At 50.7% G+C, this 13,906-nt stretch overlaps 1 protein-coding gene across 1 annotated transcript; it reads right to left on the minus strand.

The window, feature by feature from the left end:
- Positions 1 to 2,558: 2,558 nt before the first annotated feature.
- Positions 2,559 to 13,906, minus strand: TBR1 (T-box, brain 1). Its single transcript, XM_015819012.1, has 7 exons — positions 13,586 to 13,906; positions 12,987 to 13,537; positions 11,555 to 11,709; positions 11,028 to 11,149; positions 10,205 to 10,363; positions 8,410 to 8,471; positions 2,559 to 3,489 (listed from the first exon to the last, which is right to left on the minus strand). The coding sequence occupies exons 1-7, from the start codon at positions 13,904 to 13,906 to the stop codon at positions 2,559 to 2,561; spliced, it is 2,301 nt and encodes a 766-aa protein (XP_015674498.1).

Raw genomic sequence — 13,906 nt, forward strand, 5'->3', positions numbered from 1 at the left:
CTCCCCATCTCTTTGTTGTGTCCCCACCCATCTCGGTAAAGTTTAGTCGCAGGCACAAGTACCTGGAGAGACCACCTGCTTCTTCCTAGTATTCCTATGATTACACTTGTTAGTAAGAGTAAATTAAGGGAAAAGTCCACTAGAGTCCTGCTGAACCCAGCGGGGGGGAATCCTCTATTTATAGACGCTGAGCTATTAAACGGGTTTACTTTCATTGAGAATAAGTTCTGATCAGGCAGGAAATGTTGCATCCAGAAAAGGGAACTGAAGCATTATACTCCGTGCGGGAAGCGAAATCCTACTGAGAGAAGTAGGAGTAATTTCCGCCATTACCCAGCGCTTTGCGAGGGGCAGCGACGCTACGATCGCACAAACTCGGATGAGACTTCCTTCCAAGGAAACGCGAGTGGAACCAGCTTCGAAGAAGCAGCTCACGCCGTTTCCTGCCTGGCGATTTCTAGTGTCATCGCTGTTGTCATTTATCAGGAGGAAACGAAGGCTGGACTCGCATCGCCACAGCAATGGTGAGGTGACACTGTCAAAGAACAGTCAGGGAACGGCGTAAGACCTCCTTTCCAGAAGTTATCTGGGATAAATTTAATGGAATTTGCTGCTGAATAAGTGCCTATAGAATTATATGGAGTTTAAAGCCCGTAGTAGAAATTCGGCACACCCCTGTGGATGCCTCTTGATCCTAATCCGAGTAAACATGTTTAAGGCTGAGTTTTGAACTTGACTGAGTCGCCTCCCAATCGAAGCACCTGCTCTACATGTGAAATAATGCCAGTTTGTTTTAATCATGGTTTGCCAAATGAACCACAATTGGCCGGGTGTCTAGGAGACGCACACGCCAAGCAAATGCTATTGTGGCTTTAGTGCAATGTGTGAACAAAACTACTGCATTTCTTCCTCAAAGTACTTTAGATAAGGTCAAGTTTCGCACATACGCCCAATCAAGACACCTAAGCAAAAAAGGCGCTTTTTACTTGAAAGGAAACTTCACTACAAATGCAAGGCAACTAACACGAAGTATTTTAAATTCCTATTCCTATACCAGAAACCCGAATATTGCCTTCTAAAATCAACATAAATACTATCCTATGGGATCCAAGCTTGAAATTTAGTGTTGATTAAATCAGAAATGATTTCGGTGAGAAGCACAGTAAGGTCTGGCATGCATTGAAGTAGAATTAAGTCCTACAGATGTGTAATTATTTAGATGTTAACTGTTAAACAAAATTGTCCGAATGGATCCAAATATATATCAGGCCTAGCTTTGTTGAAATTGCTATAAGTATAATTTTTGTTTAATCAAGTTTAAGTCTCTTTGGACAATGGAATAAAAATACTAATTGACACACTTCCTAGCCACACACCCGACTTTATCCTAATATTAATATGCAAGTGTGTAGACGAAGATTAATATGAAAGAAGGGAAAGGAGTTTTAGATATTTTAGGTTTTGCTTAGGGCAGCCAACCCTCCTATAGGACCCCTGTTCGTTATTTGCGAATTGTACGTATATATTTCAGCCCGGATCAAGGAAGGGGAAAGGGAAAGGAGGAATTTCCCTTCGAGTTGCAAGCATATGATGCAAGGGCGGTTAGTTTGACTACTGAACCTTAAATCAAGTTTACTCGGAATTACGACCCATTAAATCGAAGCATGGGAGCAAATGGACACGGAATTGGGGATGTGGAGGAGAGGGATCTAGGAGAATCCCAAATTTACCGAGAAACCCTTTAAAGGCACGCAAATACCCCTTCATCTTGCCCACCTTTTTAATATGGCAGAATAAAAAAAAAGCATCTGCTATCCACCTTCCTGATCGGAGAATGTGCAGGAGAGCTGCGAGCTTTTGGCTGTTATCTGGCGGTAAAAGCGATTAAACGTCGCGGGCCTCATTTCAAACAAACGCGTGCATGTGACTGAGCTGCAATTCCCTGGGTGGAATTTAACTGCCCCGTGTCGTCGGGTTAAGTTTAGGATATCTTTAAAAAAGATTTGAAGGGCGCCTGTCGCCCGCCAGCCAAAGTTTAAGAGGGGACCCCTTTACCACACCGAACATGGTGAAGGGCACAGGGATCATTTAAAGGTTTTCTTGGGATTTTGGAATAATCTACCCATTCGAAACACCCGAGTGGCGAGAGCTAACTTTAAAAGAAAAAAAAGACGCCCCAGCTGCTTGGCCAAAGGGAAAAACCACGGCGTGATTTGCCTTGTGCGGGGAGGGGGGGGTCGCTAAGGAAAGAGACATACAAGGTGGAGAAATGAAGGGTCGTGGTTTTCAGCATTTCGTTGCCATCCACCTCCTACTGAAGGGACGTTGGAGCGGCCCCACGGTTTGCGGGCTTTCAGCGTGTGTGAGGAAAGGGAGAGAGAGAGGAGAGGGAGAGAGAGACTGCGCGTGCGCGGTTGTAGGTGCGTGGCCAGCTAGAGCCGCTTTCAACAAGACCGGGAGAAGCAGCGCTCGCCCCGATGCGCAGCGCAAAGCGAGGGCTGCTTCGGACGGGACGGGCGAGAAGGGCGGGGCGGGGGGGCGTGGCCAAAGGCCTCTCTCTAGCTGTGCGTGTAGAAGCCGTAGTAGCCGATGTCCTTGGCGCAGGTCTTGTCGCAGTCCCTGGGGGCCAAGGCGGGCTCGCTCTTCAGGGGCGAAGAGCTCTCCGAGGCCGGGGTGCCCACCGGAGAAAGCCGCCGGCGCTTGGCCTGCTCGTAAATCCCAGAGTCGGTGGAATCGATGGACTTGATGGACGAGGGAGTCTCGATCCAGCTGGAGTCGGACAAGTCCTTAGGGGGCTTCGAGTCCTCGGCAGGCGGCCCGGCAGCGGGCGGCGGCGGCGGCGCCACCAAAGGGGAGCGCTCAGGGGGCGCCAGGCTGTCGGGCTCCTCCCCGCCGCCAGCCCCGGCGGGCAAATAGGGGTTTCCTCCAGCGCGGGCACCGCTGCTGTTAGGCCAGCACGACAAGGATTTGGCGCAATACTGGGGCGGGCTGCGCGCCCCCCAGCCCGAGGGGTCCGGGTAGTAGCCGAGCGGGCGAGCGGTGCAGCCAGCAGCCTGCAGCGGGAGAGCCTTAACGCCGGCGGCCGCGTAAGATAATAGCGTGGCGGCGTTTCCCGCCAAATCTCCGGTGGGGTCGTAAGCTGAGGCGGCCGCGAAGTCCAGCCTATTATTGGCGGGCGTGACGAACCAGCGCTGGGGCGAAGGCGCGGCGGGCTCTTCGGCTTGCTGTGGAGAGAGCAGCCCGTTAGGGTGAGGCACGCCTCGCTCCGGCATGGGCCCTCCGGGTCCCACGCCGCCTCCGGCGCCCGCTCCCGGGTGATGGTGGTGATGGAAGCCGCGGGATTTGGCGTAGTTGCTGACGAACTGGTCCTGCAGGAAGGAGCCCGCCGCGGCGGCCGCCATCGCGTAGCGAGCCCCCGGCACGATCTGAGAGCGGGGAGAGTCATTGGGCGACGGGGTCAAGCGGTCCATGTCGCAGCCCGTGTAGATCCTGGGCAGAGAGAGGGCAGGGAAACAAAGCAGAAAAGGAAGGGGTGTGACTGGCAGATTGGCGAGAGGTGATGCCTTTCCCCGATTTCCCTCCAGCCCCAGACAGGGCGCGCGTTCAAACCGGAAGGGCCTGCATTCGAACTACCGAGTAACACGGAGGATGGTGGGTCTTAACGTTCACCCTCCGAAGGAAAGTTGGATCACGTTTCTCGCCGCTGCCCCAAACTGGCGCAGAGGCGGCGCTACACTGAGGAAAGCTTCGCTAGGCCTTCTTTCGCTAAGCTGCTGAATTAATTATCCCGAGAGTGTCTCTGAGCCGGTGCAAAGTAGCAGAACCTCCCCCGCCAGAGCACCATCTCGCCCTTAAACTTAATAGCAAGCTAGCCCCACTGCATCTTGCGCTGGCGATAAACAGCGCGTCTCTATCGCGATATATTGCCTCGGTGACTGTTGGATGGAGCGGCTAGTCCAGGGGTAGGCAACCTCGGCTCTTTTATGACTCATGGACTTCAACTCCCAGAATTCCTGAGTCAGCGTAGCTGACTCAGGAATTCTGGGAGTTGAAGTCCATGAGTCATAAAAGAGCCGAGGTTGCCTACCCCTGGCGCTAGTCTCTAGACTGGAAGTACACTGAGGCCGGAGTGCCGGTGTGACAGAAGAGGTCTTTTTAGGCAAGCTAAATTTAAAAGTGAATTTTAACGTTTACATTTCCCGCCTTCTTGGACTAGGCTTGCTACTTTGCCTTTCTCAGCGCAGGCGTCGCGACTCAAATAACCACCCCACCCCTCTGTGGCGCCAGAAGTGAGTGAGAGCTGAGAGCGGGTGCTCAGGTCTCTCCAAACTGCGCCAAAATCAGGGCGGGGTTTTGATGGACGGAGGTTTTCTGCAAGCCCTGCTCAAACTTCCACAGGTGTGCCCTAGCGGAAGAGAATACAATATGACTGCGCCTCACAGGCAGACCCGGAATAAAAAGCCCGCTAAAGATCAATGAGGGTGGCCAATAAGGGACGGTGGCTTAGCTAAGGGCATGCTTAGAACCCTGAAAGCTTGAGGTTCTGGCTTCCCTAGAAATCAACGCGCATGCGCATGCTCGCGGAAATTAAGACTAGAGATAGCCAAGCCAAGGATAGCCCATAGAAGTACAAAATTCTCCTCAAATTAGGAGAACGAATGGAGGAATGGGGAGGAAGATTAGACGCTCTACACACTTGTTTTCTGCTCTGAGACATATAAACCATCTAGCCATTTCCCTACACTTGCTTTTCAGATAGGTTGGGCCCAGAATAATGGGAGTTGTAATCCAATGCAACAGGGGGGAGGTTGCGCCAGAGATTCCAAAACTAATGGGAGGTTAATGAGGCTGGAGTCCTTAAAATGAGCGTAGAAAATAGAAGCCCAATGAAACTAACTTGCTTTGGGGAGGGGAAAAATACTGTTTCAAGTTGTGGAGAGCCACTCTGGGAGAGAACGGAAGAACCATGGAAGCGGTGGAACTCGGGAATTAAAAATGAGAAGTGATTGATTAAATTATGTGGCCACCTGACTATATCTGGAAACCCCTTCTGGGCGCAGATCTTTACAAAATTCTCTTATTCCAAAGGGTTAATAAGCTTGACATTGTGAACTTACAGTAATGCAAAGCTTCAAAATTGTAGAACTTGTTTCAGCATTAAAATAGCTTTTCCCTTTTATAACCACTTGGCAGCCAAATCTGGATATGGGAGTTTTACTTTACAAGAAGTAAGCTGAATTTCTGCCCTGGTTCTATTAAACAGGATGACCTTGCAAAACTAAGGATTCCCGGAACTTCCCACATAAGGCTAAGTTTTCCTGACCCATTAAATGAAAAAGAGCCCACACATAACATGAAGCCCTGTGTTCTCCACATCTGGAGATCCAGGATCCAAAAGAGGCCTGATCTGCTTGATAAAGTAATCTAGATATGAAACAATGGATTGTGTTGGGTTCCCTAACGCACAGGTAGGAGTATGTTCCTTTAAAATGTGTTTTTAAAAGTCCTTTTCCAGTCAATCCCAATTACTGCAAAACTGCTGTTGGGTTTCAAACAGAGCTCCCTGCCTGTTCTCCCAGAATTTGTCCTTCCTTTTAGTGGGACAAGTGGCCACAGGCCCACATACCCCTGCTCCAGAGCCATTTGGTAGGAACCACAGACAGGATAGTCTGGGCACATTTATCCCAAGGGATTTTGTTTTTATTTATTTTGGTTATTTCCCTCCTTCGTTATTTTGATAACTCAAGGTAGCAAATATAGCTAATACTCCTTCCTCCTATTTTCCCACACAACAGCAGTCCTGTAAGGCCAGTTGGGCTGAGAGAGTGACTGGCCCAAAGTCACCCAGCTGGCTTTCACTAGAACTCACAGTCTCCTGGTTTCCAACCACTACGCCTTAACCTTAACCACTACACCAAACTGGCTGGTGTCTTAACCACTACACCAAACAGGCTCTCTAGCTCTCCCTGGCAGCTTCCAGAGTGCCAGGAGCAGGGCGAGAGGGCAAGGCATATTCGCTCAAAATCCATGCCATCATCAACAGTCTATCCAGGGGGAGGGATCCAGATAAGCTACCTCACCCTTGGCTTGCTCCTCAGGATTGTGGCTTGTCTGATTTTGTCATTGCCATAGATAGGGTTGGGGTGGGTTAGAGTTAAATTGTGTATTTTTAATGTTGTATGCAACCCAGAGTCACTGTGTGTGAGTTGGATGGGTATATAAGTGTGTTTAATTAATAAACACATAAATGGCTGAAGAAAAGGCACTCAGTCGTGGCACTAGCAGGAGAAAATTTATATAACTTGCTTGGAGCAAGCTGATTAATGAATCCTGCTGTAGTTCAGCCTGGCTTCCTTTCACTAGATGTGTTTCAATTTCCGGGTTTGGTGCCCCCTCCCACTTGGTTCTGGCCACCCCAGCTTTATGCTTTGGTGAGATATCTGGTTGGTGAATCACACACTGGAGACTGGAGAACTTCGGAACAGGAAAGCTAGGTAGTTGTAGAATGTGACAACCTTTGGGAGCATTCTCAACCTGCATTGTAACTTAGTACATCTTGGGACAGTTGACTTTTTTTCTCCCCTGGTCTTCCCCCCCAATCAACCATACTTTCATCTAAATGTATGGAACTATCACTCCTGGGAATTTTGGGAGGTGTAGTCCAACTCACCTCCCAGATGCCAGATTGTCAACCTTTCAGCTGCCCCAGTTTTCTTTCCTTCAGGGCAAAACTTCAAAAGATCTGCCTTGCCCCCTCTTCCCAAAGGCCTGCTTTCCTGAGGCCAGCTGGCTCCGCACTCTTTCTACTTTTTCCCCAGGCAAAGCCAAGGTGCTTGCCAGCCCCCATTGCTCACTCAGCTGGGACTGCTAACCTCTACTTCACTTATTTCTGAATAATCTGAGAGAGAGGATTGGGACAAGCTTCAGGAGTCATGCTGGACATCAGCACCAGGTCGCCTAGAAAGAGGTCTTTCCTTTCCTTTCCTTCCTTGCAGTTCAGTTTGGAGTTTTACCCCTCTGCCGACCCCGAGATCCTTTGCCTATTTACAGTAGAGGGGAAAGATTAGGCCAGTGTTTCTCAACCTTGACAATTTTAAGGCATGTGGACTTCAACTCCCAGAATTCCACAGCCAGCATTGCTGGCTGTGGAATTCTGGGAGTTGAAGTCCACATGCCTTAAAATTGTCAAGGTTGAGAAACACTGGATTAGGCAGCCTCTTGGGGTTGGTGAACGAGAAAGCTTCCTGGAGTGCCTTTTTCAGTGGAAAGGAGGACTACAAAACAATACCTGATGCCTGATTTTATCCTCATGCTAAGGTTGTGGGGGGGGGGGAGGAGTTGAGAAGAATAAATGACTAGTTTCTTCTAAAGCTTAGTTTAAAATTGAATACAGGCTTCGGGACCTCAGCAACATCTTGGCAGTGTTTGTAATTGAAGATAATCCTGGAGAAGTCCAGCCTAACAGCGGGGTACTGATTAGACCCCCGGGGGGGTTTTATAGGATCGAACAGAGACTTGCTGGGGTTAATGGAGTTCTTTGGGGCTGGGGGAAAGCGCTGGGCACCTCGGAAACCACGCCTGGATCCTAATTGCTTGTTTCCAAGGGCCTGGTTTACTGAGGGAGCTTATAGAGTTTGTAGTCGGGGCTGATATATTATCCCACTAGATAACGAGCTGCTTCTGGCCAGCCAGTGGGAAGTTCCTGCTGCTTACTTTCAAAATATTCACTTCACTTTAAACTGGACCTGGTGACACAGGCGAAGCATAAGGTCCCGAGTGGGATCTTGTCCCCATCCGTTGGAGCCGAGAAAATACTGAGTACCTGAAGTTGAGGGTCTTAAGGACTCAGTCGTATCGACTGAGTCCTTAAGACCCTCAACTTCAGGTACTCAGTATTTTCTCGGCTCCAACGGATGGGGACGGGATCTTGGTTTTCTCGAATTGCTGGACAGCGGCAGCGGCAGGCGCTGGAGGGATGCAAGTCTAATGCTACTGAGATTGAATGGGGTCTTCATCGCTGAAGTAGGCAAGGGAGCAACTCTCTTCATGCCCTGCTGCAAAAAAAAGCTCACCCTTCGGGATTTACCGCCTTCGGTTGTGCGTTAAACAAACACAAGTTCTACCCCAAAGCCGAGAGCCAGGGATCTCTCCTGTTCCAAAGCCTTCAAAGATCACTTAAGGGTTTCCTTCACGCCCCGCCATTGTAGCCCCTGCTCCTCTATAAGCCTTAGTGCTCCCCCAGTTGGATTTATCCTAGGGATATATATATCCAATAGCACATATAACCTGCTCTCGAAAGTTCCAGGGTCTTCTTTGGATAAGTCAAAAAAAAAAAAACCCACCCACCCTATCCATTTAACAGGGCTGGATGTACCAGAGCCAACAAAAGGCTCGAGACGAGGAACTTACGTGTCGTAGTTGTCTCTGAAGCCTTTTGCGAAGGGGTTGTGATCGATCTTCAGCTGTGTGATCTACAGAGGAGAGGGGAGGGGGGGAAAGAGTCAAACAGTGGCCTCTCCTCTGCTGGTCCTCTGCCTAAGATAAAGCGGATACCTAGCTTGTTTCAGAGTGGATTAATTCTTTTAAAAGAGAACAACGCCCGGTCATTTCCTCATGAGAATTTCTCTCGTAAAGAGAAAAGGGCTGGAAATAAATGAAAGCTAATTGTAGCCTCTTCCCAGGCACGTGCACCACACAATCTTCCCCGCAAAGTTAATCATTCTGAAGGATCAAAGGCGATTTGTGATCCAGAGCAGAGGATCACTTTTTGTTCTGCCTCAAACTGTTCCGACAACCTCCTTGGAAGGACTACAAAGTCAAGGTCCGGTTTAGGTACCCGGTCTCTTATTTAGAATTAAATCCCTCGTAATTAGATAAGACGAATAAGACTCACTTCGGAACAATTCCTCCGAAGATAGCTATGCGAGGGGATTAGCGACTAGTCACATGCTCGGAAGTGTCAATTGCAAGACTCTTACTGGCCAGTCGGATAAAATGTTTAGCCCAGAGACCACTGCAGAAACTAAATCTGGACCAAGAGCTCTGGATCGTTTGCAGTGAAAAGGAAGGTGCTCTGAATCTCAGTTATTTGACAATGGCAGCAATATAGTAACATATACTTGCCACGGTTAATTTAATCTAATGCTCTCTTTCCTATTTTCAAAACAGGCTAAACTACAAGGGGATTAGTTTCCCCCCCCCCATAATACCAGGCTGAAATATGGTTGGCTAGTTTACAAAAGGTCGGATAAACACAGTCAAAGATTTCTTCCATCCCTTGGCTAAATTATATGGTTCAAATCAAAGTCTTGGTGAACCACGATTAATCTTTCCTACGTCTAATAAAAAAACACACAATAGAGTCCCCAAACCTGTAGTTGGCTCGTTGATGATTTAAAGCCTAACACAACCAAAGTCAGATTTATAGATAGAATTTGTTGGCGTGGGCTGCTAATACCAGTTCCCTGGAAATTAATTTAACTGAGACCCAGCCCCTGATTTATTTTACTTTTATTTTTTTGCGGATGCGTAAGGCATTCTGGGGGTCTACAATAGAGAAGCGAAAGGTGCCCTTCACAAATCAGTGTCCTAGATCCAGCCAAGTTATTCTGGCACCCCTCTCGCCTTCTGGGATAGTCGAACGCTGTAGCCATGCATTAAACAACGGCCAATCTGCTGCCCTCGAAAAGGTGCGCCAAATCCGCTCTTAAGACCGCGGCCGCACTCTACGGCTGGCTCTACCTTAGGTCACAAAAGTAAACAAGTTCCAAACAAATCTGACCGGGAAAAGGCGAGGTAACTTTGCTCGTTGGGGACGGAGGGCCCAAGCCAGTCTATAGAGAGGTTCACGCTTCCAAAGCGGGTTAAAATGCCCAGATCCAAGCGATCTGAAATATTTGCTGCTCTTGGAGGACCTGAGACGTTCCTTCCCCTCTTTTTTTTTTGTTTAAATTGCAGTTGGGGTTGGGCAGAATCGGGACCCGAAAAGCAAGTTTGAATAATTTCGCAAAACAGCTTAGGCAATTTAATCCACCGTTATCATTTCGTTGTCTGAAATCTCGATTTCCCACTCAAGTTCGGGGACTTTCGCCTCCACCCTCCCGACTTCCGGAGCTGCACTTGTGCCCCCCCATTTCCCCACCCCCCCCCCAAAAAAAAAAATCCCGAAAAGGCCAGAACTGAGCGAGCGAGAAAAGCACTTTACATCGGTGTTCTGGTAGGCAGTGACGGCGATGAACTGCGTCTCCGGGAAAGTGAAGGTCTGAACCCGACCCGGCTGGCTGGTGTCCTCGGTGCCGTCTTCGTTCACTTCCACCACGTGCAGGCGAGGCTGATATTTGTGGAGGGACTGCAGGACCACCATCTGAAGGCGGAGAAAAGGGTGAGGGGGGGGGCGAGGAGAAAAGGATGAAATTTATATTCCAGACCCGCTCCCCAGATCTCCCGGGAAGCCGAACCCGCCACACCATTCTTGCCTTCTCCAAAGGCTTCTTGGGGGGCTCTTCTCACTCCCTCCCTCCCCAATTTCGCGGTTCTAAGGAGGGTCGCCGCCGGGATTTCGCCACCTGCTCCAAAAGCGCGGATCTCCCCCTCGTTTCACCCCACCCCCCCCAAGTGGCTAGAAAGCTGAAAGGAAGGCACTCGGACACGCCGGGCTATTCCTCCGATCTAGGGTCCCCTCTTCCCCCTCTTTTCTTCTTCTTTAATTGAAAAGCAATGCCTGGAAGAAGAAACAAACCCGCCGAGGCCGCTTTACGAGCTTCCCACCGCTTCTATCCGAAGCCCTCGCCCGGGAGAAAACGACCTCCTGTTCACACGCTGGTGCAAGCGCATCTTCCCCGTTTAACCTGACTATTGAATTGCCCTCTTTCCTTCCCCCCCCCCCTCCCCCAGGTTTGTACAATGGGGGCTGGGTTTGCAAACAGACTCGGACACAAATGCAGTGAATAGAGCGCAGGATGGGGGGTGCCCGCGCAATCTCTTGGTCCTGCAGGGCGCAGCGTCGCCTCTCTCGAGCCCCAACTGACCTGCCCATTGTTGTTGGACGCCCCTTTATTGTTGGTCAGTTTCAGTTTCCCGAAGGAGATTTCCTGGCGCATCCAATGGGCTCCTGTGTTGGGCGAGTCCGGGTGCATGTACACGCGGTTTCCTGAAAGCGAAAACCCCCGGGTTTTGTCCAATCGCAAACAAATGTTGGAGAGAAAGACATTCACCCGGCACCTCTTCCCTTCTCCTTCTCTCCACCCCACCCGAAACGCTTCTTAGAAGAGTCCTACAATTCCCCCAGACCTCCCAGCTTTGAGAAAACAGAATTTGCCCCTTCATTTTGTTTACTGTGTGCGGTATGTTTTTAGGCATTTCAACTCGGGAAGCCGAAGGAAAGAAAGCAGGAACGGAGGGAAAGCAGGGGAAGACCTTCAGCTTTAGCTTCCCCCTAAGGTTTGTATAACCTTACTGGCCCAAGGACGGTCCACAAATGAAGCTCTCTCACCTAAGCCAGCCCGGGTACGTGCGGTTAATCGGGAGGGAAAAGAGGAACCGAGACAGGACTTGCCTTGCACGTTGGTGTCCGCTTTGCCACAAGGCACCCATTTGCCGCCTTGGAACCGCCAGTGGTTTGGGTCGGCCAGGATGACATCCACAAAAATATTGTAGTGAGCCGTGGGATCCAGACCCGAGATATTAAAACTTAAGAAAGGGAACATTCGCCTGTTTGAAGAAAGAAGGCGGGGGGGGGGAAAGGAGGGTGAGGAAAAGTGACGGGATTGAAAAGGAGGGAGATCATAATTTTATAAATACATAGCTGTCCCCTGAAAATCTCCCAAAAAAAAAACCCTTTTCTTGAGCGAACGCTGCCGAGGAAAGTATCCGAAGGGCACACCGGTTTCGGCATCTTGCTCCGCGCCTTTTTGGTAGGCGGATCGAGCCTAGGAGAAAACGGTCCCCTGCTTACTCATCGCCAAGTGAATCCGGCTGAAATCGAGGGTTATTTCCGAGGAAACCGGGCTGGCGGGTTGGCACATCGGGCTTGTAACCCAAAAAGATCCTCGCGGGGTTTCTACTGCAATTTACCCGGAAGTAAGTCCCAGCGATTTCAAGGCCTTTTGCCTTCAGGTGAACGGGCTGCCAAATTTCAACGCTCAAAAACCAGTCGCGAAGTGGTGGACCCCCGCCATTCGGGGGTCAGCCAAGGAAGCCAGGCGAAGCTCTTGGTCGCCAGAACGCGCGGCAGAAATGGCCCAAAGGCGCAGCGAAGACCCCGGCGCCCGTTCCCAAAAGGGATTGCCATCGCGACCATTCTTCGCCTTGTTTATGACTCTTACATAAGTCAGAGCCAAGAAGGAAAATATCGTAAATAAATTGGGGGGAGGGGGAGGGGGGAAGCTTATAGGCCCAAAGATGTATTTTAAAGTATATATATATAAAACTAAGAACTGGATTATTCCAGCCCCCAAGACAGGAACGCCGGTGTTTTTAATCTTAAAAACCCGAAGCAAAAGGAAAAGAAATAGGAAAAGGAAAGAAAGAAGGAAAACGGGAAAAAAAAGAACACGAGAGGTCTATAACCAAAGGAGAAGGAGAAAGAATAATAATAATAATAATAATAATAATAATAATAATAATAATAATAATAATAATAATAAGAAGAAGAAGAAGAAGAAGAAGAAGAAGAAGAAGAAGAAGAAGAAGAAGAAGAAGAAGAAGAAGAGTTGTTGTTGATGATGATGATGATGATGAAGAAGAAGATGAAGTAAGTGATAATACAAGGGGTGTGGAACAAGAAGAGAGGAAAAAATGGCAAAAGAAAAAAAAATACTTTGAGCAGAGCCCGGAGTCTCGGCAGGAGATCCGGCTTTTCCCCGCTCGGGTTTGGAGGGTGCTCTTGCTCGCCCTTTCCCGGTCCCTCAGCCTCCCTCGTCCTCCTCCGCTTTCTTCTCGGCGGCGTTGCGCCTGGCTGGCATCCTTCGACCGCAGCCGCCGCTTACCTGCCTTGCTTGGTAATGATCATCTCGGTCTGGTGCCGGTGGAACTTCAGCCAGAGCGGCCTGTTGCATAGGTAGACCTGTGCCTTGCCGGGGACGAGGCCGGCCTGGGCTGAGGGGAACTGATAGAAAGGCGAGCCTTGATAGGAGTGACCGTACTGCTGCGGGTAAGGGTAGCCGGCAGCCGGGTAGCCTTGAGGCGCCGCGGAGTTGGAGAGCAGGCTGTTGTACGCTCCGTTGGCGATGACCGGGTGGTGCGCCATGTAGCGGCTGGGGCTGGCGAGCGAGAAGGCGGCCGCGTGGTTGTGCTGACCCGGGTAGGGGAACATGGTAGCGGCGGTGGCGGCCGGGGGAGCCGAGACAGCGGACGGGGGTTGGCCGGAGGAGGCTGGCGTGGAGAGCAAGTATCGATCCGCCGCGGCTGCGGCCGCCGCTGCTGCTGCTGCTGCTGCTGCCGCTGCCGCAGCCGCCGCCGCTCCATCGAAGGTTGGACGGAGCTGCTCCTGGCCGCCGCCGCCGTCCAAGACGACAGGCGAGAGTTTGGCGCGCTGCTGCTGCTGCTGCTGAGGCGGCGGCTGCTGCTGCTGCTGCTGCTGCTGGGCGTCCCCTGGCGGGTCTTTGGAGTCAGGGAAATTGTCTGCCTCGGCCTGATTCGTCATCCCCCCCCTGGCGAGTTTTTTCAGAGGTGAACTTCTCTCCAGGTTGTCAGCGCTCGCCGAAAGGAGGGCGGCGGCGGCGGCGGCGGCGGCGGCAGCCGGATGGTGATGGGGGTGCGGGTGGTGGTGCTCGTGCAAGACAAGCTCGGATCCGCCCGCGGCAGGCGGGTAAGCGCTGCCGCCGCCGCCGCTGCCGCCAGCGCTCACATGGAGAAATTTCTTGGAGAGCATCATCGACGGAGGCGACAGACAATGCTCCAGCTGCAT

Source organism: Protobothrops mucrosquamatus, unplaced genomic scaffold, assembly GCF_001527695.2.
Source record: "Protobothrops mucrosquamatus isolate PMUCROS unplaced genomic scaffold, P.Mucros_1.0 scaffold_145, whole genome shotgun sequence".
Lineage (NCBI taxonomy): Eukaryota > Metazoa > Chordata > Lepidosauria > Squamata > Viperidae > Protobothrops > Protobothrops mucrosquamatus.